At 43.0% G+C, this 26,971-nt stretch overlaps 1 protein-coding gene across 2 annotated transcripts in view; it reads left to right on the forward strand.

The window, feature by feature from the left end:
• Positions 1 to 1,454: 1,454 nt before the first annotated feature.
• Positions 1,455 to 26,971, forward strand: part of arhgef10la (Rho guanine nucleotide exchange factor (GEF) 10-like a) — a 105,694-nt gene continuing 80,177 nt past the window's right edge. The window contains exons 1-10 of one of the 2 annotated variants that reach the window (XM_041957453.1): positions 1,455 to 1,686; positions 8,820 to 9,116; positions 11,500 to 11,527; positions 17,847 to 18,013; positions 20,107 to 20,202; positions 20,290 to 20,417; positions 21,708 to 21,803; positions 22,534 to 22,642; positions 23,668 to 23,768; positions 24,228 to 24,305. In XM_041957453.1, coding sequence (XP_041813387.1) covers positions 8,825 to 9,116; positions 11,500 to 11,527; positions 17,847 to 18,013; positions 20,107 to 20,202; positions 20,290 to 20,417; positions 21,708 to 21,803; positions 22,534 to 22,642; positions 23,668 to 23,768; positions 24,228 to 24,305 — 1,095 coding nt within the window. In that variant the 5' untranslated portion in view covers positions 1,455 to 1,686; positions 8,820 to 8,824. The remainder of the gene's footprint in view (positions 1,687 to 8,819; positions 9,117 to 11,499; positions 11,528 to 17,846; positions 18,014 to 20,106; positions 20,203 to 20,289; positions 20,418 to 21,707; positions 21,804 to 22,533; positions 22,643 to 23,667; positions 23,769 to 24,227; positions 24,306 to 26,971) is intronic. The other variant, XM_041957445.1, reaches the window with a different exon arrangement.

Below are 26,971 nucleotides of genomic sequence, written 5' to 3' on the forward strand. Positions count from 1 at the left end.
GTACTTTTAGCATAATGTCTTTACATTTTTTTATATATTTTATGAATTCATTATGTTTTATCTTCGAGTCCTTGTTTTGCTCTTTACCTGGCTGCGAGACAATTCCCCCCTTGCTGATGATAAAGTTAAAGTTGAAAATTGAAGGTCAAAGCTGCTGTGTAACTAAATGAGCGTCCCAATGAGAAATGTGGAGGCAACAATTGAGTTATGAAAAGACTAACCCTTTGGCCAATGCATGGCCTAAAGCAATAAGGCAAACCCGAGCTAAGAAGAGTAGTTGAATAGGCAGACAGAGCATTTTTTCCAACCTCAGCATCAGGGAGGATATTTTCTCTGCTTTTATTGCTATTTTTGCATCAGAAAAACCTGCAATTTCAGCAATCCTGTCATTACGTTTCTTTTCAACTTGGGTACCAGTGTGCTTATTTAATGTTTTTCAGTCCAGTATAGGCTCATTTACAGATGCATGATAAAACTACACATAAACACACACAGTTTACACAGTCAGTAGAAAGATGATGGCACAAAGTTTGGGCTATGTCAGCATATTCATTCCATATTCTGAGGTTTCATTCACACTTTTATTCTATTTTGTCAATATTCTCATAAATTATTACCTGAACAGTAGCATATAATAGAATATGCAGTATATGATATATAAGACTTTATAAAGCATAATGTGTTGAATGGGTGAACACTCTTTTTCTTTTTCACACCTTAGTCTTATCATATTATGCTATTATAATGTGGAGATTTCTTGATTAAATAAAGGTTAAATAAAAAAAATCTAATGCTGTTAGTGCGTTTCTCACATACTGGCAACATTTTCATTAAAGCTACTTAGAACAGTCAGAGTTTATATTTTTAATACAAAATACTTAGTGAAGTATTATTTTGCCTTTTCTAATTTTATCAAACGTATCACACGTATTGCTCCAAATTCGTGTGGCTGCTCACTTTACATGTCCTTTGTGTTACTGACCAGGAATCAGTTCGGACTTCCTCTTTTTAAATCTCAGCCATTACTGAGAGATTCACACAGCTGACCGCGAACAGCGTCAATCGCACCGCAACACGGAAGTGCTCTGAGACAGCATTGCCCCTAATTCCTTTCGTCCAGCCCACTTGTCCTGAAAAACTCCGCTGATTGGTTGAAATACCTCGACCTAGGCTTCCCATTGGCTGAACGCTTGACTTTACCACTCTGCCATTGGCCGGTTGTGTCTGAGCGCTCTCAGCCTGCTTTGTGCCGCTGTCTGGGCAGCAGCAGGGGTCTGAAGAGAGGGAGGAGAGTGAGGAAAGCAAAGAAAGGACAGAATGAGACCGGAGGGGCTGAGGGGGTGAAAGGACCCACCTTAAAAAAGAGAGGGACAGAGAGGGGAGATAGAGGGAACAGAACCAGAGAACCGAGAGAAGCAGAGAGAAAGGGGAGGGAACAGGGAGGGTTACCTCATCTTGAGCTGCTAGTGCACACGGTGCAGGGGAGAAGTTGTGGGAAAGTAAACAGCAGAGGAGAATTCCAATCTGCTTTCAGCCACTCGCAGCCCTCGCAGGAGACTATAAAGATGAGTGTGCTGGACCCGGCAGTGTGGTAAAAACTGAGAGTTTATGGGAGGTTACCAGGATTAAAGGGTCACCAGGGAGTGCCTGAAGCTTCTCGGAGGACACACTACTGAGCACAAGGAGGTGAGAGGCGTATGTATTTGTTGTCCTGGAAACACTGTCCTTCTTCATTCTGTCTCTCTTCTTTCTCCCTCCTCGCTCTCAGCATGGTTAGCATGTTGCAAAGACAGCAGCTTTGTCCAAAGGGGCTGTTGAGGGAGTGGAATTGGGGGTGGGTGTGCTGGTCTGTGCCTCTCCGTCTCAGTCCACAGCTATAAGGGCAGCTGAGAGGACGTGGGAAGGTGGAGGAGGAGAGGATGGGAATGACAGATACCCGTGTGGCCCTTTGACAGAGTACACACCATCATGGACGATTAAACCTGAGCCTGCCTCAAAGAGCCAGTGGGGCTACGGAGCGTGAGGCCTTGTGATAGCAGCAGTTCCTGACACCAGGAAGGATGAGCGAGAGATTGGCGGCTCATCCCAGACCCACGCCTCTGGCCGGCAGTTTTTCAGCAGCGCTGCACTGCTCTGCTCTTCCACAGCCTCGGGCTATATAAAGAGAATCCCTGGCCCGAGCCCGGCCTTAACCATTCCAGTTTGACGGTTGCTTCCCGGAGTACAATAGCCCCTCCCAGGATGGATTTCACGCTGCCTCTATACTCTCAGCAGAATAGAGAGGGGGGACCGGGAGGAGAGGGGTGAAGGGGGAGCTAAGGGACCTCTGACCAACTAATTTGCATTTTGAGCAAGGGCACTGTTTCTGCTTCACTCGCCGGATGTCCAAGTGCCTTTCTTTTAAGAAACTCCATGGACTCACTGTATCAGATTTTTCTCTCCTTAGTCACAGTCCAGCACTTCCAACAGACATTAACAATCCATGCATGCATGGCCTGAAGCTACCACAAAGACTGCGCTATCAATGGAAACCCTCTGCTTTTGCCACACATTCACCCATGAAACCTCATGCAATCATATGTACCCATGCAAGGCCTTGGTGCTCAAGCACACAATCGATCATTTGATAGCAGTGATACGCCTGTCAGATGTTTACAGGTGTACTCCATTACACACTGACTACATTCCTCTGGGAATGGCAGATAATTAACTAGAAGCAGGGAATCAGGGCTGTCAATAAGTTGAGACTTATTTACAGCGTTTTATAGCCACGCTTGCATCTTCTTATCAAAACATGACTTGTCTGTTCTCCTGTAAGCTCGTCTGATAACAGACCCCAAGGCCGAAGCAACTCAACCACAGTGGTTAGAAGAACCCATAATCAGCACCTAGCATCTTGATCTTGATTGTACATTGGATTGTAGGAAGATCTTAATTTGGCCAACATTAAAAGCACTGTGTGACACTTCCTGAGGGACGTCTTCACACTTGTCATTCGTGAGTATATTTTCATATGTGATGTCTGACTTGACTGACACATCAAAGGAGCATCCGCCCCTCGTTTTGCAATGATGGTGACATCAGGCTTTGCTACCTGAGGCTGCACGGCAGCTAACACCAAATAAACCCAATGACTAATTTCCACTGACTGTGGGAATCTGAGAGTTTGGTTTCCAGAAGTGGAACCGTTGGAGACTGTTTACATCGGACATCTGGTCACTGTGGTCCCAGCTCCAGTCGTGATGCTGTTGTCCAAAGTAACAAGTCTGTCATGCAGGATCAGACACATTTCTGCAAAATATTCTGTCTGACTGGTGATGAAACCTCACAGTTATTGACTGAACCCTGGACTTCTGTGAAAGTGAGGCTCTCTATTAAAAAGGCAAAGTAGGACAGAAATTTGACGAAGATGGTGGCGAAGATGGGGTTGGCTGAGCTCTGAAAACAGCTGTATGAAACCGCCTGTGGCTTTGTAGAAGCTGTCTGAAGTCTCAGTAAATCACCGTGATGACATCTCTTGGCATGGCTTGGGCTTGCAGCGTGTAAGTGTGGAGTCGGAAAGGCGTGGGCATGTCGCAGGCAGGGAGTGTCTAACTGTTGCATTAGTCAAAGTTTGACATTGTGGGGCCCTCCCAGACAAAGTTGAGAGCCCTCCCAACCTCCCGTCTGCATCACACTGTTGGCTACAACTTAATTTTTATAGCCTATAATTCGTTATTTGTAGTTCTTGTTTGGAATGTACCAATAGATGCACTAACCAGGGCTGTGTGGTGTGAGGATAAAGAAAACATGTCTCATATTATGCTCTGTTGTTTAGAAGTGGTCTATCTGTGGACTTGCAGTAGCTATGAGACATGACTAATTCATGATACACCCTCGAAAGGCTTAGGTTTAAAAGAATACTGTATCTCAGGGAGTTTGTGTTGTGCAGTGAAGTGGTTGTGTCATGCAGTAAAGTGGGTGTGTCGTGTAGTGTGCGACGCAGCAGACAGACTTCTCATCATTTCTTTCACTGTGTTGCAAATCGCACTCTTTACGGCATTTGTGCAAAGCTTTTTGATCCTCCACGCTTCCATGCAGGCAGGAAATTTACATGAAGCAACACAAACAAGAGTGGAGGAGAGTGAACGTAGACGGACTCCAATCAGCCAAGAGAAATCAGGAGCTCATGCTTAAAAAGAGGGGCTACTTCTGTTGCATGGACGAGGTTTGGGTATGAAAAGTCTGGCATGGTCCAGAAAACTGCTTTGAAAATGATGCTGCAGACCGGTCCACGCAACACACTGAAACACAACTAACCTCTTTTACCTGCTGACGTAAGAGCAAGTGCAAAGTAAACAGTGCAGACAATACTTTTTTACATGCTTAAAAAAGGTTCTAAATAAAAGAATCTTTTTTTTTTTGGAGTATATAATTCAAAATATGATAAGAAATATGTCTTTCCGTGTGGTCATTTTATATAAAACGGCCATTATACGATGTGATCTTTCATGATATGTATTGTTAACAGGATAGGAAATGACCTACATCAGGATATTAAATATGGGTCATATCACACAGCCCTTCTGACAGTGGTCACTGGACTAATTCGATGCTGAAGAAAACTTAAAAACTTGACAAGATCGTGATGGAGCTGAGCGGCTGGCGACCTGTTGCCGCAGCTACCGAGTTTCCCATCAGTTTAGGTTTATCTGATTTTATTCTCAGGCAGGTCAGGTGGGCGAAGGGAAGAGACCGAGCGAGGTCGTGTTTTGAAATCGAGAGAAACTGACACGGAGCATTAAATGTGGAGTAGTTGGCATTGATTAACATCCCCGTCGAGCCTCTGCAGATACAGCAGTCAGTTTGTGTTACAGGATTTATCAGTTATCTTGAAGTCGTCATGGGCGGAAACACTGTCTGCCAGTGTTACTCAAAGAAATGGCTCTGCGCTGTCTAACCTGGGCACACTGTATATTTATGCTATCGCTTTCAAAAATATTTTTCTTGATAAATTAGTCAACACATCGAGCACGTTCTTATCTCTGCTCAGTATTTGTGCACTGCAGGGCACACACACACACACACTCACACACACACAGTCCAGTACACTATTGTGCTATGAGCACAAATGGCAGATGGAGGCTACTCACACAGTGTCCTTGACTAATGTGACACCACCAGCACATCGCCGCTGTTGTGGACTGACGTTACTGGAGCTGCTCTCTGCAGCAGAGGGCATACGAAGGCCAGACAGGCTCCTGAATGAATATTATATCCCTGAATGTCTCAGCAGTGGCAACATGATGGAAAACCTGGGGGAAAGCAGGAATAAACTCAAATCTCAATCTCAAATATGCATAGATAAACCTTTTATCATGTTGTGTTTACAGTGTGTTATGATATTCCACATGGCCTTTGGCACACAGTCGTCAGGAATTCATTTAAAGCGAGATTTAAAATATTCATAATGTTCACGATATATAATGCACTAGGCTTGGATTCTTCTGTGCTGTAAAATCGTCAGTAGGGCAACGTTATGTTTTAGCGAGTCCATGAAATCCACAAATGTCTGTGAACAGCCTCCCACTCAGATTGTTATGTCTTTTGACAGCCAAAGAAAGACATATTCCGTCTGTTCTCGAGGAGCTGTTTGCAGTTCCTAAATGGGCAGAGTCACATTTGTATCTCTTGATAGGAAGTCCTCGGGGAAGCTGAAGACGGAAGGAGCGCCAGAGGCAGAATCGTCTCTGCCTGGCACTGTTTGTTGTTGTCAGCGGTCGGCCGGTCTCGCATTGTCTCCGTGTTTGTGTGCCATTTTCTGTTGTAGAAAACCTAAAGTGGCGGTACTCTCAGTGACTTTCTGTTAGCCTTTCCAATGCTGTTTATTCAGTCGTCACCAGCTGCTGTCCGCTGCCATTGTCTATTGATATACCCGACTGCAACTGACCAATGGCTGTGAAGGTTTGTTTGCAGTCGGTCAAACATGGCGCTCTGTAAATCAGTGGCTGCGAGTAAATATGCAGCCCAGCAGATTCTTCAAAATCCCAACGGAAAGCTTTGAATCCAGCTACTGTTCAGAAGCTCCTCCTTTTGTCTTTAAACTCTGTCATTTCATTTCTTTTCTTAAAGCAGATTACTCATCCTCACTGCTCTGTGAAATGAAGTACAGCACGATGGGGGAGCGGAGATGGAATCAGGCGACATGAAACAAATGCCAATTACACGCACGATCCAATGGAAAGACAGGAAAAAATATTAAGAAAAAGCTAAACATGCAAATCCAAGAGCTGCTACATTTTAAACAAGAGATACTACAACTTTGAAGTTTTCTGTTAGGTTGTCGACACGCATGCGAATGCGACGTGCACCACGGCTCGCCCACGAAAAGCATACATGCAGCTGACTTTCCTCTGCACACGTACAGCATCCCTCCACTCAGTGCAACATTTGATACACAGCGGGAGAGTTGTCAGAGCTCTATGTAGGTCAGGGACAGGGTGTGTAGGAGTTGGTTTCATCTCTATTCTGTGATGTGTCTTATTTTCCCCTCAAGAATAGCTTTCACACAGCACCGCTCCCGAGGCTCTTTATTTTTCTAAGCTGGGGTTTGTTTGATGGCTTGTCCAAATGTCTTCCCTCAAAGACGGCGGCTCGGGACACCTGTCATTTTGATTCTGAGGAGGGCCTTTTAAGTGAGAAACTTTTGAGTTTCAGTGTAGCTGAACTTTTATTCAAGGCACCAGTTGATCGTAAATGTGAAAATCAGTTATCTCCATGGTTTCAAGGCGCTTTTTTTGCTTGCTCAGCCCATGTCGCTCCAGTGAACGATCATGAATGTTGGTCGGCCAGCACGGCTTTCATATATAGTGGCAATGAATTTTGATAAAATCTTTCACCGAGGCTTTCTGCGACGTCCGTCCAGAGAGGATGCTGCTTTCTTCTCTGACGAAAATCCTCCATTTCTCAGTTACACAAGCGATAGCATAGAGCGCGCAGCCGTGGCCCAAATGACCTGTGAGCTAATCAGTGCTGCAGTGACGAATGTAGAAACAAAGCCTTCTAAGGCTCAACAGAAGTTTTTTTCCCTCCACAAAAGAGCCTTTGTTGATTTGACCAGTGAGTGGGCCGACTGGAAAAACTGTGTTTGTGGTACAGAGGAGGCGACTGGGTCCAAAGGCTGCAGTGGCACTCGTAAACAGGCAGAGAGTTGATTTCTAAAGAAGGTGTCAGTGCTTCACATAACTTTTATTTTCACTGTAATTTTAAGACTTCTTAAACATGCATGGTGGTAATTGAGGATTCAAAGTCCTCACTATTCCTGAACCACAGTGCAAACACACAGCATGCCCAGATTCAGCTGTCAACAAGCTGCAGTAAAAGATAATGAGAACCATAATGGACATCGCGACAGCCCTCGTATCCAGGTTAAACAATAAGTGCTGACAAAGAATTTCACAATCCACAAGGCTTTCAGGGCTGCTTTCCCGTGCAGCCGGCCCACGTTCAGCCGCCTCCGCTCCATGCTGTCATTTTCCCAAAGGAGCCTGACAGACTGCCCTATCAGGCCCAAGAATGCTCCGGCGTTGGAAGCTGTTCGATGCTCATCAAAATGCAAAGCAGATGCTGGGCGCAGGAGTGGTGCGCTAACATGTACAGAAACAGCGCGTCATAGAAAATACCCACTTTGTGAAATAATGAAACAATTACTGCAGTTTAATACCTTGCGGGCATGCGTGTCATGGAAAAATCTTGAAAACATGCTAACAACAAATCTAATTTACATGATTACAGCTGACAACTTACATGCCCGGCTATTCGTTTTCCATTACCATGGGTCCAAAATCACTGTGTGCAAACACTGTAGGTCTGTACTGATAAACTCGCATTAATTTTTAATTAATTCCTAAAATGTCTTGTCTGTTGTCATACCTGTTTCACTGATAAGACGAGATGAAATTAGCCTGGCAGATAATTGAGGTCTGTAATGTTATGGAACATGTTTTCGTCAGTGGGTGTGCGGATATCTTAATTAATCTGCCACTAAGCCTCGCCAGACTCTTTGATTTAACTAACAGTCTTTTCAAAGGCCATATGTCATGTTTACATTGCTAGGATTATACCGTTTCTCTCTCTGGGCATGTCACATATGGAGTGGTTGTAAATGCACTGCAAACAGTTTGAAAAAGTTGCTCAGTTCAGGATGTTTTTATGCACTGCAAGAAAACACTTTGCTGCATGCACGAGAACAGAAGTGTGAGACTTTCAGTCTGACTTTTAGTTGTGAACACACTGTCGGGTTAAGAGTTTGTTTCAGTTCAGCTCAGTGTTTAGAGCAACACTGATTTTTATCTCAAAGGTATTTTACATGCGGCTGTTTTTGTAAAGCAGCTTTCGGATGTTTATAAAGACCAGAGTACATTCCAATCCTGAGTCCATTTATCTTTTTCTGCCTTCATCAGAGTAATGAACGGTGGAAGTTAACAAAACGGTCTTAATGTCACTGCTTTGGAAATAGCACATAAAGGTTCGAGCAATAATTCCTGAGTTCATATTAAAGGCAGCTTATTATCAGATGCAGGAGGGCAGACTCGTATTAAAGCAATATTTCAAGGGTTGCAAATCCCTGCAGAAAGAATAAACATTATCTAAACTTCATTATTAGTGGGCTTATTATCAGAAGATTAAGTGTTATCATTCTGTCAGTCAAAGCCTCAAGAAAATCTTTTCAACACTAAAATCTTTGTCGATTGTGTGACATCAATCTTTTTGTCACTTTCACCTCAAACGGTGGGCATCTCATTTTTGTGTTAACACTTGAATTTTGCCTTTTTTTTCAGGGATTATGTCTACTGTGATGTCTCAGCAGCTGCCAAAGGAGGACGAAGAGGAGGAAGATGAGGAGCAAGGGGAAGAGTTTGTGTTTGAGGACAGCACGGATGAGGAGAAACTCCAGGAGGACAGTAAAGGGATCAGCTCTGACTCTAGGCCTGCCCAGCTGTCAACAAAGGAGGGCAGTGAGACGTCAGACAGTGCTGCACAAACAGGCACAGACAGCACTCCACATGTCAGAAGTTCGCCTCCTGCCGGACAGGAGGGTATCAGCACCAAGGATGTGGCTTCAATTTCTACACCAGGTAACACATTTTCATGAATGACATATATATTATTAAACCGGTGCTGAATCAATGGCGGTTGTTCACCTGCAGAAATGATAGAGCTCTGGTTCAACTGTTCAATGAGTGAGAGATGTACTTAGATCCTTTATTCAAATAAATATATCAATATCATGGATATTGGTGTAATTCAGAACTACAGAGAGCAAAAGTACATTATTATTCAAGATATTAGCCGACTAGTACCTGACATCTTTAATTCTTTATTTAGGTATTAGTGGTGAAAGAAGTTGTACCAGTACTGTCTCAGTATTTTAAAGATATTAAAGGGAAGATGTTTCAGTTTATGGGCCAAAGAGAGGGTCCAGAGAAAATATTAAAGGGGACTGGGCGAGCCATGCCTTTTTTTACTAGGTAAAATAGGTTCAAATTCCGTTACAGTTACCTATTCGTTACGTTACTCAACGTAACTCTTAGCTCAATGGAAGGTGCAATTTAACAACTGCAGAAGCCAGTCTAGCTTTGGGGGTGTTTAAGCGAACGTTATGCTAATGTCACTGAAAGGCTAGCTTAGCTTCGGTGACAACTCCGATCATTTGCAGCGAACCCGCGGGGTGTACACACCCTCCAACCCTGAACAAAGCCACCATCAGACCACCTGTATGTAGGCAGTGACCTGCTAGCCAGCTAAGACGACGCAGTGTAACGTAAATGCCACGTACGCCGATTTACCGGAAGGCGTATTCCTCCGTTTTTGGCGTAAAGATAGCCGCGTTCCCCACAACACCAGATCCTTCATCAAGCTAGGTTAGCAAGTGTGGGACAGCGTGCGCAGTAAGTAGAGATGTAGCCCACAAAGTATGACAATATAAAGCTCATAAGACAGCAAACAAGCCACGCAAAATGTCAAAATATTAGTAGCTGTAGCGTAAAATAAATTAACTTTCAGCATGAACAGCTACTAATTTATACAAGGCGTTACCGTTACTGAAAAAAGTAACACTAGCTTGCTAACTTAAACACATTACTGCAGCAGTTTATCGTCAGTCACAGTAGTCTCATGTTATAGCGTTACGGTCTTATTTATAATGTTATCATACATATCATATTTGGTTAATATTTAATCATGATTACTGATTACTAATGTAATTGATAGAGTTGAAATAATTTGCATGTTATGTACTTATGTACTATAGTTGTACAATGAGTCATATCAGCAACAAATCAATCATAGATCAATCACGTGTATTGTATTGGGTTTGTATTTGAATATTATAACTAATAGTAATTAAAATGTGTGATTAATATTCCTGAGTGTTAGTGAGTTAGTGGCGAGGAAGTATAGCACCGTAAAATGGAAAAACTGCCATAAAGGACAAATAGATCCCTTCACACCCAGAGAGACGTGACATTGTGGTTAAAGTTGCTGTGCTGTAACTAAAACCCACAGGCTTCATCCTCTCAGCATGTGCGCTGTCATTCAGATGCTGCTGGGCATTAAACTGAACCATTACCTACTTAGTCACTGTGCAATTATCAGTCTTTGTAAAAACAGATTGACTCTAGTTTGTCCATTTTGTGTTTCTTCTTGAGTTAATGTAATTTGATCAGTTCCCATAGCCAGGCACTGCGTGAGTGACTCCAGCCAGTCATATGTGGTTTTAATCTCCATTTAACAGGATTTAAATTTAGACTCGGGCAGACAGGCATAATTGAGCACATTTAACTTCCCCCTTAATTGGATGAAGTTGCGTAGATATACATACTATGATATATTTACTACCTGGCTAGTGTTTCCAAACTGGCCGTGGTAATTAAACGCCCAGATAAAGAGGGAGATTTAGGTCTTGGAGAAGTTCTGTTGGACAAAGTGAAGTGATTAGTGCTTAATTAGAAAGCTTTTTTACCAAGTCTGTGTGTGGTAATCCGTTAAGTGGGCTCTGGAGATGCATAGGGGAATTCCGGGTGTTGATAATGGTGTGTAGCGGAGGTCTGTTATGTAATCGAGGGCTGAGAGCAGCTGAGACTCAGATCCCTCCCTCGCCAGATGACTTGAGTTTACATGGCGGGACCCAAAGGAAATCACTCAGAGCATTTGTTAAACAGCACCTTCCTTGTGCATACCTTTGCAGTGAAAGTACAGAACAACCATGCAAAATGAGTTTTTAATTGTAACTACCTTACACCATCTGCTTACTCATCCCAGACTTAGGTGTAGCCTGGGATGAGTAAGCGAGTGTGATTTAGTTTTTGATGGTAACTGTAAGTGAAGAGTGAAGACTAAGTAATTGCAACACAAACCGTCTTTTTACAATTCTGACCAAGTTGCATTTGTCATTTTTCAAGTCCTCCCTTGTCTTTGGAATAGTTTGTCTCATGGTTGCTGTTTTCCTTATTTTGACAGATGTTCCAGTTAATGAATCACCCGACTGGTAAGTTGCCTGTGTGATTCCTATCACAGTATGGGGAAAATTACTAATGGGCGGTGGAGAAAGTAAATCCAACATCACACCACATCAGTGTCATGTCATTGTGTCTGAGATAAATGTCATTCTCACACTCCATCCAAACACACCAACACAGTGGGTATGAGTTAGATGTGATGTTACGATGATGTTGCATCTATTCATGCCAGATGGCGTGTCACAGCCACAGTGGTGAGGGATAATGTCAAGTATAAAGTGATGTTGCTGATGCAATTCTAGAGGGAAATCACAGGATTGCTCAATTCACGATGAAGCACACAGCATGATATGATTATCTTACTGTTACGCAGTGTTAAGATGAGCTAAATTAAGTTTTATTCGGTTTAAGTCATTTTTCCACATTGCCTGAGTGGTATGTAGCCATGCAAACAATGCTGGTTTTCTCTGCCTAACCATCTTTAAGATTGCTGCTGCCACTGCAATACAATGGAGGTAAATGGAATTTAATTTTGTTGACGCTTAAAGCACTGAATCATGATATTTGAAAAAAAATTAACAGCATAGCCTCCCTCTACAGACAGGTCTTTTTCATAGCACACATTTAGACTGTTAGCCGCTTGCCATTGATGGTTTAATTCAGTTAAGTGTTAAGTGTAAGCCATTCTAGTGAAATTTGACCTGGGACACCCAAATGAAATGCTGTCATAATTAATGTGATTAAAGGTGAGGTGAGTCATTCTGGAGAAAGATTGTTGATATCGGCTGAATTTGAAATATCTCCTCACCGTTCGCTAGCTGTGGATTCTGTGCGTGTGCCGAAAAAAAAAAAAAATCCAGTTTTTACACACAGCCCTGGCTCTGTAAATGGAAAACAAACCAAGTAGCTCTGACAGAGCCACACAATACTATTCCAGCCAATCAGCAACAGGTGGTGTTCGTGCTAGTGCACAGGAAGGCGAGAGGGATGATGAATCTGGCAGAGCTAACGTGTCGTTGCATTGTGAAGAAGGAGCGCTGGCAATATCCGCAATCTTTCTCTGGAATGACTCACCCGACCTTTAATTGCACCTGTGCTTCGCCTGTTGTGACATGTTAAGATATCTGCTTTGAAAAAAAGCTTCTGAAAGTATTTTCTACAGGTGAAATAGTCCTGAAGGAAACTGTAACCAGTGAGGTGTGAAGCGATTATCGACTGGGACGTTGCTCCTGGAAAGACGTGTTTCTGCCGAGTATGTCAGATGTCATTTTTTAGTGCTATGAGTTGCACAAATGAAATTTCATTCATCTTCAATGTGAAATCAAATTTGGGTGGTGGTTTAAGTTAAAAGCCCTGCACACCTATTGAACACCCACACAGGTGATTTCAGTTATTTTGGCTGATTAGAGCTCCTCTCAGGGCTGTGTTACGCTTATCATTCTTAGCAGTACACAGAGTCTGGCCACCTCACATAATACCCAGCACAGGTCTGCCTGCTTTCAGCCTGAGCAGAGGTCTAAACAGCCAGAGTAACTGAAAACACCTGTGTGGGTGTTCAGAGCCTTTAAGAAGCAGATATCTGGAAACCTTGGGATATAAACTGAAACAGACTGTGCAGGGGTTACATTTATTTTCTTGTGACTTGGGTGAAGTGACATCTAAAGCTTATAGAATTTATGAATGAGAGTTTCTGTTTCCACATATGGGGACATTGAAATTCACCAGATAACCAAAAGCTTTCTTATTGATTGTGTGAATAGAACTGTAGTCTCAGTATACAGTTCTGGTTGAGTAGGTGTATGAATGAAATGACCCCAACCCTGGTGCAGTCAGACAGCATTTTTCATACATCCAAGAAGACGGTTTGCTTCAAGGCCTCAGCACAGTTCATGATAATGTGATAGTTTATTGATTCCTCTGAGGCATCTTTTTTCCTGCCTCCCCCCATAGGGAGGTCGGCAGCCAAAGTCACCTACAGAACAGCAGCCCCGGAGCTGATAGACAGAGACAGAACCTTTTCTAAAGGATACTTTAGCTTGCTATCAGTGAGTTTGAACCCTGGCTCTCCATCTGCGAGGTAGCCATCCTGTTTCGTGCCTTAAGCAATCTGAATCCCATCAGTCAATATGAAACAAAGTGAACGCTGAAATATTGTTTCAAGTTGTAAAGCTTAATCCACCTTTATCCTACAGGAATTCAGGGACACACACAATTATAATATACTGACTTGTTTTTTTACATACTTTCCTTGTTTGCTTAATCCAATGAGATTTACTGCAACTTTATAAGCTAAAACAAACCTTAAAGAAAATTCAAACACTCTAGTTCAATTCCTACATGATGAAGGCTTGCAGGGGCCCTGATTTTGGTGAAACCCCCCCACCTGTACTTCTATAGGAAGTGTGCTCAGAAACCTCTGCTGCCACCACTACCAAACTTCAGGGTTTGGATTCCTGTGGGCTTTCCTGTGTTAAAAAGAAGCGCCTGTATTTGTGCACAGGTGTGAGCATGTGCATATGTTTGTGCACAGTATGTGTGTGTCTGCTGCATGCTGACATGCATTTGTGTGTGTGTGTGTGTGTGTGTGTGTGTGTGTGTGTGTGTGTGTGTGTGTGTGTGTGTGTGTGTGTGTGTGTGTGTGTGTGTGTGTGTGTGTGTGTGCGCGCGCAACAGAGTCGCAGTGAGGTCTTGGCAATTTCTCATGCAGGGAGTTTTCTGCTGAGTGCACATTTCCACTTTGGTTTAGTCAATAGTCTGCCTTTTAAAGAAGGGCTATCAATAGCATTTTCCAGCAGCAAGGTGTTCAGCCTGTCAACGCATCCACCAGATCTGTCAGCAGTTTCAGAATAATGTTGCCAAAATTACTTTGCGATTGTTATTGCGAGAAATATGGGTTTTTCTTAACGCTGCAATGACAGCACATCAGCTCATTACAGCTATTAGGCTAAAGGCAGCATTTCTCTCCCGCGAGCTTAATGTGCGCTCCAGGGTTTGATGCCAGCATTTACTTCTGACTTCGCTTTTCACCACTTGACAGATAGTTTTCATTAAACACATCACACAGAACCTTGGCAGTGAAAAGATTAACACAAAAGATGCCATGACAACGTGGCATGTATGTGTCTGTTTTACACACGGCTCTAACCTTAGAGAGTATCTCTTTACTGCAGCTGTTTGGTTTGAGTTCACCTTCTCTCCCTTTTAGCAGCCTCGCAGAGCTTCACCTTTTTGGCCCTGTGACGTATCTCAACTCTAATAAACACATTTATTTTACACACTCCCTCACACTGTTGGATGTGAAAGCACAAGTAAAGGTTGATACTGTAAAAGCATAAAAAGCAAATATATGTCTGTAATTATAACGAGAAGCCATGAGCCAAATACTTTGAGAGCTATCTAATTGGCGTGGGTCACGTACAGAGCGACTTTGGGCGGTAACAGTGGGTGCATCGTGGGAATGGTTCAATGTGAGGAGGAGTGGGCTGTTGTTTATGGAGGAAATTTATGACCTGAGGACAAACAGAGCCCCATCAGTATGGTCAGCACAATGCTTGCGCAGTTACAAAGAACCGCTATGCTCAAGAGAGACCAGGGGGCAAAGCAGGTAGAGCTATGGCGGGTTGTACTGCCCTGGCACAGTAGCTGCCCTGGCACAGTAGCTGAAGGGAATGGAAACAGATGGAAGTGAGAGATTTGCATTCAGGCAGCTTCTGCTTTAGGCTGTGCTCTGCCTCAGGCTATGTCATTTGCATTGAAAAATGATTCCTGCTTCTCTCCTTGAGCTATATGACTCACTAGGGCTTATAGGCACAGATAAGTTGTGAAGGGGTGTGCAAATATATGCCTGGATCGATAGCTGCACTGCTGAAATCAGTCACACCTGACATGAACGGCGTACAGTCATGCAGACGAGCGGTATATCGCTTTTGTTGTGGTTCCACTCTTTTCCCACACAAGCGATTTTAATGACAAGAGATCAGTTTACCTTGAGCAGTGTAATGACATATAGCTCTTTATTTTGTCTTCATGTGGGTTGTGATCATTTTTGGTCTTTAGATTGAGATGAATGATCCAGCATCGTAGAGGGTGCAGCAGAGTAATGCTTTGGAGTCTTTTGCAGCTTGCTATCAGTAGCTGCAGTATGACATGTGAGCAGTGCGTTACATCTACTTCCAGATATGTGGTGGGCATTTATAGAACAGGGACGTGGCACAAATAGTACTATATTTATATGAAGTTTATAATGTTCAGAATGCTGCACTCGCAGCTACAAGGTTAAATTTACGAACTTCCTTGTATTTAAGCATCTAAATCATTCTCATGTGGTGAATCTTACTTATCAGTATTCTGTGTATGGTAACACAGATGCTGCAACCTGTCTGCTATTATTTTTTTTTATCCTTGTGTGCTCTGGGCATGCTTTCCTTCCTTTGTGACTCATAATACATGGTTCACCTGGCTCTGCACCCTACAAGAAAAGATAATGGTTTGTAAGATCGCTGAATACACATAGTTTTTTTTTTTTTTTTTTTTCCATTGCTGCTTTAATGTAAAGTAGGAGTCTGCAGCAGCTACAAATTACAGCATTTTGTACACATTATTTTCCAGGCATGTCTTGTTTGTCTGCCAGTTGCCCATCATTCTGAGTGGCTGCTGCTGCTGGCATTGCGTTGCTGAGGTGTTTAGCAGAGGGACAGATTTAATTAGTGTAGATGGGTCTCTCCTACACGCTGGGTACAGTCACATTATCAGTCATGTGGGGGAGGACAATCCCTCACTGGCAGCATCAACACAAGCCATGTGATAGCTGTGTCAACAAGATTTTCCCCTGTGATGTCAGAGTCTGTTTTTAATAGCTGGTTCAGGGCATGTTTTCATTCAAAAAGCCAGCGGTGATTATGGTAAGCCCGCAGGCATGACAGATAATGATTTGACAGTGCTCAGGGGCAAGTTTAGTAACTCAAGTAGCAAGCAGTAGGTGTGATTTATTATATATACATGTGTGTGTATATGTATGTGTGCCTGTGTGCATGTGCATATTTAACAAATGTGTTCTTGCAAAAGTTCTTCTGCATTAGTGGATCAGCACAATTCATCTCACATACGGCTGAATGTTTAGAATATTTTATTGTTTTTAGTTTCACTAAAGGGCCTGTGTGGGTGGAAAAGTTTCATGACCAAAGGGCCAGTTTAGCCTACATAGAAAAAATTAATATAAAATAAAGAAAGCACTTAGAGAACCCATACCTCCTCCGAGGCTGAACGATTTTCTAAATGTGTTATTTGATGATGGAAAATGTTTTTAAAAGGTTCAATCTGTATCCGACTCCACAACTGCATCAAAATACACATAATGGTAGACAATCATGGACTTAATGTGCTTTTTATTTTGTTTCATTTCATTTTCAGTTAAGTGCAGTACATCATATGAAAATGGTAAAAAAGTAAAAAAAAAAAAAATCTCTATGTCACAATACTGAGTTATACCATAACAAAAAAGTGATCCACACTGTGCATAGCATCCGTTAGGGCTGAACAATTAATCAAAATATTATAAAAATCTTAATATGGCCAAGTGCTGTATTCAAATCGCACGAGCTGCATTTTTTTTTTCCACTTCAAAAATCACAACAGACCATTATACATGAAGCATTGTGGTACTACAGAGATCCCCCGGCTTTCAAATCATATTTTCCAGAAGTAAGAAAACATGCTTGTTTGGTGCAGACCCCAGCAGAAATCACGTCATCATCATTTTATTTTATTTTTTTTTTCAATAATCGCTTTTTTCCCCCATATCATTTATCCCTAATCTCAGAGTAAGTATAATTCTAGCAAAAGCTAAAGCTCTTTATGTATTTGCAATTATGTAAATACAAAAAGTGATACAAAGAATGGCATTAAAAAGGGGCAAAAAGCGCATTATCCAGTATATAAGATGAACTATCTCAGTCTGTACATAAACCGAATTGACATAAAAAAAATGAAACTTGTTCCTTGACCTGTGACCACACCTCTGTCCGAAGTTCCTTGAAACCTGTAATTCTTTTCTGACTTGTCTCTGCTAACTGTCAAATAAAGAGACAAACAAAGGGAGACATAGCACAGCCTCCATGTTGGAAGTAACAATTCACAGCTGCCCGTATGGAAAAAAATAATTTGACAACAGCAGTATGTGTTCTGTCAGACTTTTGGGAGTGTGCATTTCCATGCTTGGATAGCAAGAAACTATTTCGACCCCCACCTCCAGCCACTCTGCCTCCCCTTCCTCTCCCTGAAATTAACTCATAATGAGGCACACGGCACTCAGTGTTGGTTGAACTGTGCTAACATTTGGGTACCTTCCAGGGTCTCAGCAGCAGCAGCAGCCGGGCCCAGTACCTCAGCTCCTTCTGTGGGAGAGGAGCTCCGGGGTCCCCCTGCGGTGCAGCCAGCCGCGGAGACGCCGACTTATTCCAGAGACCACAGCAAAGAAATTGTGAAGGAAAACTCCACCTCCAGGGATACCTCTGAAGGTACAGAACTAAATTATATTGACAGGGAAGTGATGCACCTTATATTGTAGATCAAGGGTTCAATTTCAGACCGAAAAGATTAAACCTAAGCTTGCCTTGGGATTTAGGCTCATTCCACCTATGTATTATAGTGTTCACATCTTGGACAGATCTGTTAGAAAACCAATTTGGCCTCCGGAGTTGCATAAACAGCACTGTGGACCACACCATAATGACACTGGCAATATAAATTGCATACAAGTATTTTGTTAGTACTGCGCATTGCGTCTCTTGACCTTGATCAAAGGTGGCAAGAACACCATATTACAGTCGGACGGTCATCTTATGGTTCATTGATTTCTATGGCGAAAGTGGCCAGACGCACACATCTATAGACACATCCATGTGCACAAACACACACACACCCCATTCAAAAACACAGCGACACAATACACACTGGCTCACGCACACGTATTCTCTGCCATGATTTGATTTCTACACAGACATGACATGAATCCAATTAATTCAGGATGAGGATCAATAGAGAGCCATTTCCATGAGGGAAAATTGCTTTTGGATTTCGACTCAGTCAGCAGTGCTGCCGTTATTTGAAGGTGGCTCAGAAATGAGAGATGTAAAGGAGCCCTGCAATGCTGCACGACATTTTTTACATCGCACCCTTCTGATGTATTTTCACACACAGGCTTCTGCTATCATTTTGAACATGTGCAGTGTATTTAAAGTGATTGAGTAATAAAATTATGTGGAATCTCTCTCCTAGATATCTGAAATTATAATCCAGAAAGTGCATCTTAAAGCAAGTTAAATGAATACTACTTGTACATTCATCTTCATGAGAAATCTATTACAATGCCATATTTGTGTTTTTTGGATGTGGTGGTTTTTAGGGAAATATTTTGTATATGTATGACCCATCTGTGGACACAGTCTGTTTACTGGGTTTCAGTTCGACCAAATGTACTTTTTATGGATCATTTTGACTAATTAAGGACTTCCTGTTTGGAAAAGCAACCAACCTGACATTGATTTGCGAATGCTTTGCTATGACTTTTTCTTTCACATTTTGAACAACTAGGTCGTAGTCGTAATGGCAGTGCGTTTTTTTGGATTGCCTGCAGTGTCAGTGTGAACTGTGAATGAGTTTACTGGTGTGTCATTGTGTTGCTGTAGAGAAAAGTTAAATAAAAGTAAGAAAACACAGTGAGGAACTTCTGGCGTACCATGTTTGAAATAACAAGGCATGTTCCCAAGAGGCCCAGCCACTTTGCAGATATGCTGATAGTCAGGCTGATAGCCCAAATCCAGTTGTTTTCCTCTCTATTCGGAATCCTTTCTGAATGCACAAACGTAGGGAAGTGAGCGAGATATAAAGAACATTTGTGTAGCTAATCCTCTTTTGTAGAAAAACAGTTGCTCTTTGTTCATCTCCTGGATTCTGTCCAAGGTTATTTTAAATTTTAGACTGAACAGCGCTGAATAATCCATGACAGAATACACATCTCCAATCAGATTAATTGAAAACAGTGATTGTTGCTGTTCGGGGCTTAGGAGAAAGTGTTGCAGACAAATCACAGTTTAAAACCAAATCGATAGAGCTCACTGAGCTAAATTAGGCTGAAACACTTTCAAAGCAGTTAATGACAAATCCTGCCAAGCGTGGAGATAGAACGGGTCAATAGCTCAAACAAGCTGGATACAATCATGTTGCGTCACATGGACAAAGCCATTATGGCAACATGTACGAGTGATGTGCCAGATCTCCCTGAGGAAGAAGACCTTTAAATGCAAATGATACAATAAGTATGTAAATATTCAAAGGCTGTGAAAATTCTGGAGGGCTTGAAGATCTGGCGTCTTTCATCTATTGTGCTTTGCCAAAAGGATTCAGGCAATGTAGTTTGGAGCTGTGTGTGCGTGTGTGTGCATGTCTTTGAGTGTGTGTTTTGGGGAGAAACGTAAAAGAACGATCTAACAACAGGACGTGCAACTATCAAACGAAAATGGAGACAAAAAGATAGAAGACAGGAGCCGCTCTTTTTCCCCATTTGAAAACAATGTTTGTTTACTTTGATGCTACTGGTTGTCTCTGCCAGCTGTGTGTGTGGCAGAAGCTCAGCCGCAGACGGTGGAGGCTTCAGAGGTGATCTATGATGATGTTCCAAGCGAGGACCCCCTCTCTCCCGATGAAGGTTAGTAGCTGTTTGTTCAGGATGTCTCTCCGCTCATGGATCTCGGTGTAGAGCTTCCGATGTGTAATACTGTGTGTGTTTTAGCAGATATGATATATGAAGATGTTCAGAGAGACAGTGGTCCTGTGGATGCAAACAACGGATGGAGCTCCAGTGAGTTTGAAAGCTACGACGAGCAGTCTGATAACGAGACCAAACTGCCCACACGGAGCAAGGTAGCGCGTGTGTGTGTGTGTGCGTGTGTGTGTGTGTGGATGCACGCCTGATGTGTGTATTTACCTCACCCAAATCATCCCCTCCGTTTATTCTGAATAGCTTCATGACCAGCCAGGTTGTTTGGGTTGGTTTGGTCCAACGCTTAAAAAAATAATCAAGTAGAATATTTCATGTCCTGCTCCTCTGGCGCAGTTGTCTTTATTAATGTATAGAACTGGAAGGAAACTATAAAGTACATGAAAAATATATAACAGGCTGTCCAGGCTTTATACTTTCATTGTGGGATGAAAGTAAACAAGAGGCATTTCTGTTTGGAAGGCGTCAGGTCTCCTTGCCTCCTCTCTGCCAAAGATGCTGTTCATCATTGTTGTGCTGCATGGCTACACAGTGCCGGTCTTCCACATGATGGCACTGTGTGCACATTCACATCGTGCTGCATTTTGCCTCTGCCTTTATGCTTCACCGGCCTTTCACGTGCATGCACCGTCGCCGGCATAGTGGAACTTTGGAGTCACACTAATAGAAAAGTATTTTGCTGAGTTGAATCATTATTAATGTATAGATTTATACCTACCTTTACATATTTTTACATATTGAAGATGTTTATGTGTGGATGCTGTTCTATTGTAATCCAAGAAAATCCTGAGTTAAATCAATGTTTTGAGAAATGGAGACCGAAGGGGAAAAAATATTTGTTGTTTTGGGACTGAAAATGAGTGGCTCAGGTAATTACAGGAAGGTGCAGCATGAAAATCCCCTACAGTTCTCTTGGTGTGCTTGTCCCAGGCCAGTGAACAAAATAAAGGATTCAGCCGCACTGGTTTAACAATTAATGAAGAAACCTTGACTATTAGGGCCCGGCAACAGTTTTCGGCTAGCGCAGCCTTCATCAAAAACACATTGTTTTTAATTAGTCTCGCCTGATTAATTTTTCACCAAGTGTACCTGAAGTTCTCCCCTTCTCAGTTCAGTGCTTAATTCGAGCAGCCTGGGAGAGCTGTGACAGAGTTTGCTTCTTTAATATTTGCCCTAAACTGCCTGCGCCCCTCCCCCTATCCTTCTATCAATCAGTGCCTCAGCGTAACCCCTTTGACCAAAGCATCGCTCCGAGCCTTCACTCTCTATGCTTGTGATTAATTTCCGATGTTGCGTAGCTTGTTTGCCTTGATCACTTTGCCTCCATTTCCCTTTTCTATTTCCTCTCCCCTACTCTTTCCTCCTCCCTCCGCCTCTTGTGGCTAAACGTGACCGGCCCCCATGCCTCGCCTGTCCCCGTCCAACACCTGTAGCTCTCTCCTGAAGTGCGTCGGCTGAGGGAACGGTGCGCCAAGACCAAACGTGAACTGGCCATGAGGCTGTCTGGCAAGCACAACTATGACATCAAGGTATACCTCCAGCAGCAAGTGAATACCGCTGTAACATACTATTTCTTTGCAGAGCTCTTATCACTCTGCTGGATGTTTGCCATTTGGATCGATGATCACTCGTAGCTGAAATATGCTGTGTTATATGCTCAGCCGACTCAAAGGCTGAACTGATTCTCTGCACTATACTTCCCAGCTTTCTTCTGGACTGTGACTTTGCTTTGAGACTCTCTGTCGGCCTCTCTCTTTCCCCGCCTGTTTTAATATCGAGACGCATTTATGGGACACATGAATTATGAAATAATAATCTGCGTATTTACTTCCATCGACACCAGTGCAACTTGCCCCCAATTAATGACCTACTTTCCTGAAGTAGCATCATTTAAAAATACTACCACCCTGGGTGTATTCTTGGCCTGTGGAGTCTGGTTGCAGGGCCTCTGTGATGCTCAGGGTGGAGTTTGTGGTCAACCAAATTCTCCCACACTGAGCAATGCAGCCGTGTTACTCTGATGTGGAGCTCGCTCCGTTACCATAATCTCTCCATGACATGCTCATAGCCTCTCTGATTAGAGGCTGTACAGCGACCCACAGGGAGTCGCAGATGATGAGATTCATGATGAGCACACTGAGCGCCACTTCTCTCCATCTCTCTCCAGAGGAGCCCCGTAGGTTATCAAATCTCCACAGCATGGCACTTTCCTCATGCTCTAACGCTCCTTCGTTGTTTCTGTGTGCTTCTTCCAACCAGGTTCAGCAGCTCATGAAGGCGGCGAGAAGCGGAACAAAGGATGGGCTCGAAAAGACCAAAATAGCCGTCATGCGAAAAGTTTCCTTCCTGCAGAGAAAAGATCAATTGGGTAATGCAGGGAAGTCTGAAAAGTTTGTAACTGTTGGTCAGCTGGCTTTTTTGGATGAAAGTTAAACTATTTTTAGGAGTGGGTATTGGTTATGAAGTTTGGGTTTTGTAACTCCTTACAGTTGACTCTTTGAATTATAGGCAGTTGCTTATGTTTAAAGCTAGCCAAGCCAAAGCAGTGTTTGAGGCAGATAGAGTAGAAAGTCATACTTTCTCTTTCTACAAATCCCTTCAGGGAGAAATGAAAGCACTGTGAAAAAGAAAGATCTCACTGATTATAACTATAATAAATAAAACAGACAGACGTTCTCGGTTGTGAGACGGACGATGTGGTCAAGTTTTTGATGTGTGAGAAGGAGGAAGATGAACTCATGCGGCACGATATAGGTCGCGTTATAGGAAGCCTTGCCTAACAATAGAGAGAGATTAGCATCCATTAATGGAGTATCGAGCAGCTCCATAAAGCATAGATCCCAGACCCATGCCTCAAACAAATCTGCGAACCATCACAAAGAGGTAAAGAGGCCAGTGTTGCTATTTTTAGGTGTTGATCGAGGGAAATGTGCACAGCATTATATTTCTTTTCCACCAATCCTCTGTTATCATTCCAAAGTCTTTAATTGGAACGGTGGAAGCTTGTGGTATCTATGTCTTTATGGTGAAGAGGGGATTTTTTTTTTAATACCGTTGAATGTCTTTGTGCCAATGCAGAGATGAGAATGTTTTGCAGACACACTTCTGTGTGCCTCCTTTACTCCTACAGAGATACAGTATTGTTTTGAAAGTTTTCTCTCTCTCTCTCTTTCTCTCTCTCTCTCTCTCTCCATTGCGCTCTATCTCTGTCTCTCTGTATAGACATCTCTTCATGTTTTAGAGGTAATATACTTAGTGTGTCACAGTGTGTCTCCAGCTGCAGTGAGATCTGAAGGCTGCCTTTCTGTTGTTCCCTCTCTATCATCTCTCTCTTTCACACACACACACACACACACACACACTCTCTTTCTATATCTTTCTCCTTCTCTGCAGAAGAGGAGGATGATGCAGGATACCTGGATGTGGCTGTGTCAGAAGAGAAGCATCCTCCCCCACAGCTGAGCCCTATGCCAGAGGGGCTGACCAGCCACCAGGTGCACCTGACAGTTTCTTCTTTTCCGAAATAAATGTAACCCGCACATGTAGAAGCACGTACTGTACTTAGCATCTCGCACTTCTGTGAACATATTCTGTATCCAGTAGCCTTGAGATAAGGCTCTAGGCTGTCATGTTAAAACTATTCATTTGTTATTTCAGTATGTTTACATATCTATATGCTCTATTCTCTTTATCCTGTTTGATGAAGCAGTGTGTTTTATAACAGCTAGAACAGCTGCTTTAGTGTCACAGGAAGTCCAATGATTCAGCACTCCAATGGAAGCCTTGTTCAAACAGACCTACTCCTCTCTAAGTATTTTTCCTCCTGCAACAAACACGTGATTATAGTGCAATCCATCAACCTTTGCCGTGCTTAACTGAAAACATACCGCACACTGCAGCCCCATCATGTCCTCTTAGTGCTAGGTTTCCTGACTGGTCTGTTGTCTATGCAGGTTGTCAGGCGCCATATCCTTGGCTCCATCATTCAGAGCGAGCGGAGCTACCTGGAGTCTCTTAGGAGAATCTTGCAGGTGAGCTGTTTACTCCCTCTTGTCCTCCTCTGCCACATGCAATATCTTCACCATTTTGCTATTATGAATTACACTGAAAAGAGAAGCGTTGATATCCATCAAATTACGGAGGTGTCTCAGCAGAAATAATCCTGATAAAACAGCCATCCTCATTTCTGTGGCATTGTGCTGATGCTAAGAGAGAGGGACTGTCAGGCTTGCGCAGGATGTGGTGCAGCCTCTCCTCTTTAATATCTCTTTAGTGAGGAAAGGGAGACTTGTTATCTCCTCATCACAGAAAAATAAGAGGAGCACCTACTGAAATGGAATCAGCAGCAATCAATGGCTGCCATATGCACTGCAAGATCCTTCACTGTCAAGATACAATACGCTTACCTTTGTTGTCGAGAGACATGATTGCATGTGATGCTTTGGGAGGTTTAGCTCTTTTGAAATCTCTCTTGTTATTCAGAGAGTCCAGCCAAGTGGTAAATGCAGTGTCTCCAGACAGATAGCATAAAAGATGAAAGGCCAAAAGCACAATTAGACATTGAGGGTTGTAACTCCCAATATTGCTGTAAAACAGATTGCACTCATGTTTTGCTGCCTGCCCATGTTCCTTCTGTCGATGGATGAATTTGCGGAGATAAGACCTGCAAAACATCAACAAAAATTACCACCGCTGTTGCTGAGATTGATTAATTTTTGGTGTTAAATAGTGTTTTCATCTTTCATGTTTGGCTTGTACACAATATTATCTATACTTCAGCATGTCCAGATTCAAAGAAGTAATGTTTACTGGCTTCCACAAAGAGCCTGTCAACTAATTTCTGTAGCTGATGCTAATATCCCCATGAGTGCTGACTGAAGAATCAATCAATGCCTCTTTCACCATGTTGCTTTTGCATCTGTAACTCTGCTGGGAGCTGTTTTTTGCCATCGTTATTCTGACTGTTATGATTACAAGTCACCTTGAATTCTGAACACATTTGCTTGTGGCAAATGCTGTTATATGGTTAAATCCATTGGATTGTTACCAACTCTTACATGCTACGCGATGCATGCAGATGCGGCAGCCAATTTCTACATTTTTGCTTTTTTTTGTCTTTATTACTGAAGCATACTTACATAAATACACTCAGCGACGTAGGAAAGGAAGTGCATGGATTGGATTAAGTGCAGTGGACCTCGAGACGATCATTGCCAGCTGCATCTTCCGACCACCCAGCCAGGCCAAACGCCACCGCAAGCAGTGTGTCTGCTCCAAGAACATAATAATAATAATAATAATAATGATAATTAATACAACTGCTTTACAACATCTTCAATCAAGCTATTGCAATTGAATGGCGAACTGTGTTCGTCACTGACAGAACATGGTAAGAGGAGGGGAGGCGGACTCTGTGATGATGATGCCTGGTGCTCAAACACAGTCGAAGTAGATGAGCAGTATATCCTAAATGTTGAGTTTTTAATATTAAGATGCTGGCCATATTATCTGCCCAGATAATTCACCAGTGTGATTGTCCCTCCGGATGCAAATAACACAAGTGCTCTACAGGATTGTTTTGAGTGCCCAGACTGGCACCTTTTTCAGAGATCCCACCACCCACGAGAACCACATCAGTCTTGAGGAACGTACATCTGCAGTGACATCATACATCAGCAAATGTGTTGATGATGTGGTGATCACAAAGTCAATAAAATCATTCTCCGTTCCCCAACCAGAAAGCCTGGATAAGTGGACAGGTGAGGGCTCTATCCAGAGCAAAATAAGCTGCCTTTTGGTCAGGTGGGAAGCTCAGCTGTGGGGGAGGAAGCATACAACACCAGAGCAAGACTCAAAGCTGACATCAAGGAGGCATCATCAGAAAAGGGAAAGAGACCTCAACACCAACAGCACCGAAGATATGTGGCAAGCAATCCACAACTTCACAGGCTATCAAAGCAGGAGTGCCTCCATCATGAGGCCGCGTTGCCAGATGAGCTTAACACATTTTATGCTCGCTTTGATCTCCTCAGCAAACAAAGAGGCAGCTGTAAGGTCTACTCCGCCTCCAGAGGACCTTCCACTGTCAGAATCCACAGCGGATGTGAGAAGAATCCTGCTGAGAGTGAATATGAGTAAAGCTGCTGGGCCTGATAACGTCCCCATTAAGAACACGTGCCAACCAGCCGTGTCAATGTCATTACTGATATTTAGATACGATTTTAGACAACATATTACTGTCACAGGAGAGTGCTCCCACCTGCTTCATGACAGCCACCATGCTGTGCCTAAAAAGTCTGTTGTGTCTAATAGAAGTGACTGTAGCACTCATCACCATTCTGAAAAACTGGTTCTCCAGCACGTCAAAAGAAGTATCCCAGCAAGCCTGGACCCTCACTAGGTTTGCATTTAGAACCAACAGATCCACAGAGGATGCCATCTCCACTGCCCTCCACTCAGTCTTCATACATCTTTATTGGGAAATGTAGCACTCGGGCCTTGAGACCCCAGTCAACAACTGGATATTGGACTTGCACACAAACAGACTACAGACAGTTTGGATTGGCGTTCACATCTCCTCCACTCGAGTGCTCAACACCGGAGGCCCCAGGGCTGTGTGCTCAGCCCCCTCCTGTTCACACTGCACACACCCATGACTGCGATCCCAGACACGGAGAGAACTGCTGTGAAGTTTGTG

The sequence above is a fragment of the Chelmon rostratus genome, chromosome 2 (genome assembly GCF_017976325.1).
Source record: "Chelmon rostratus isolate fCheRos1 chromosome 2, fCheRos1.pri, whole genome shotgun sequence".
In the NCBI taxonomy this organism is placed as follows: Eukaryota; Metazoa; Chordata; class Actinopteri; order Chaetodontiformes; family Chaetodontidae; genus Chelmon; species Chelmon rostratus.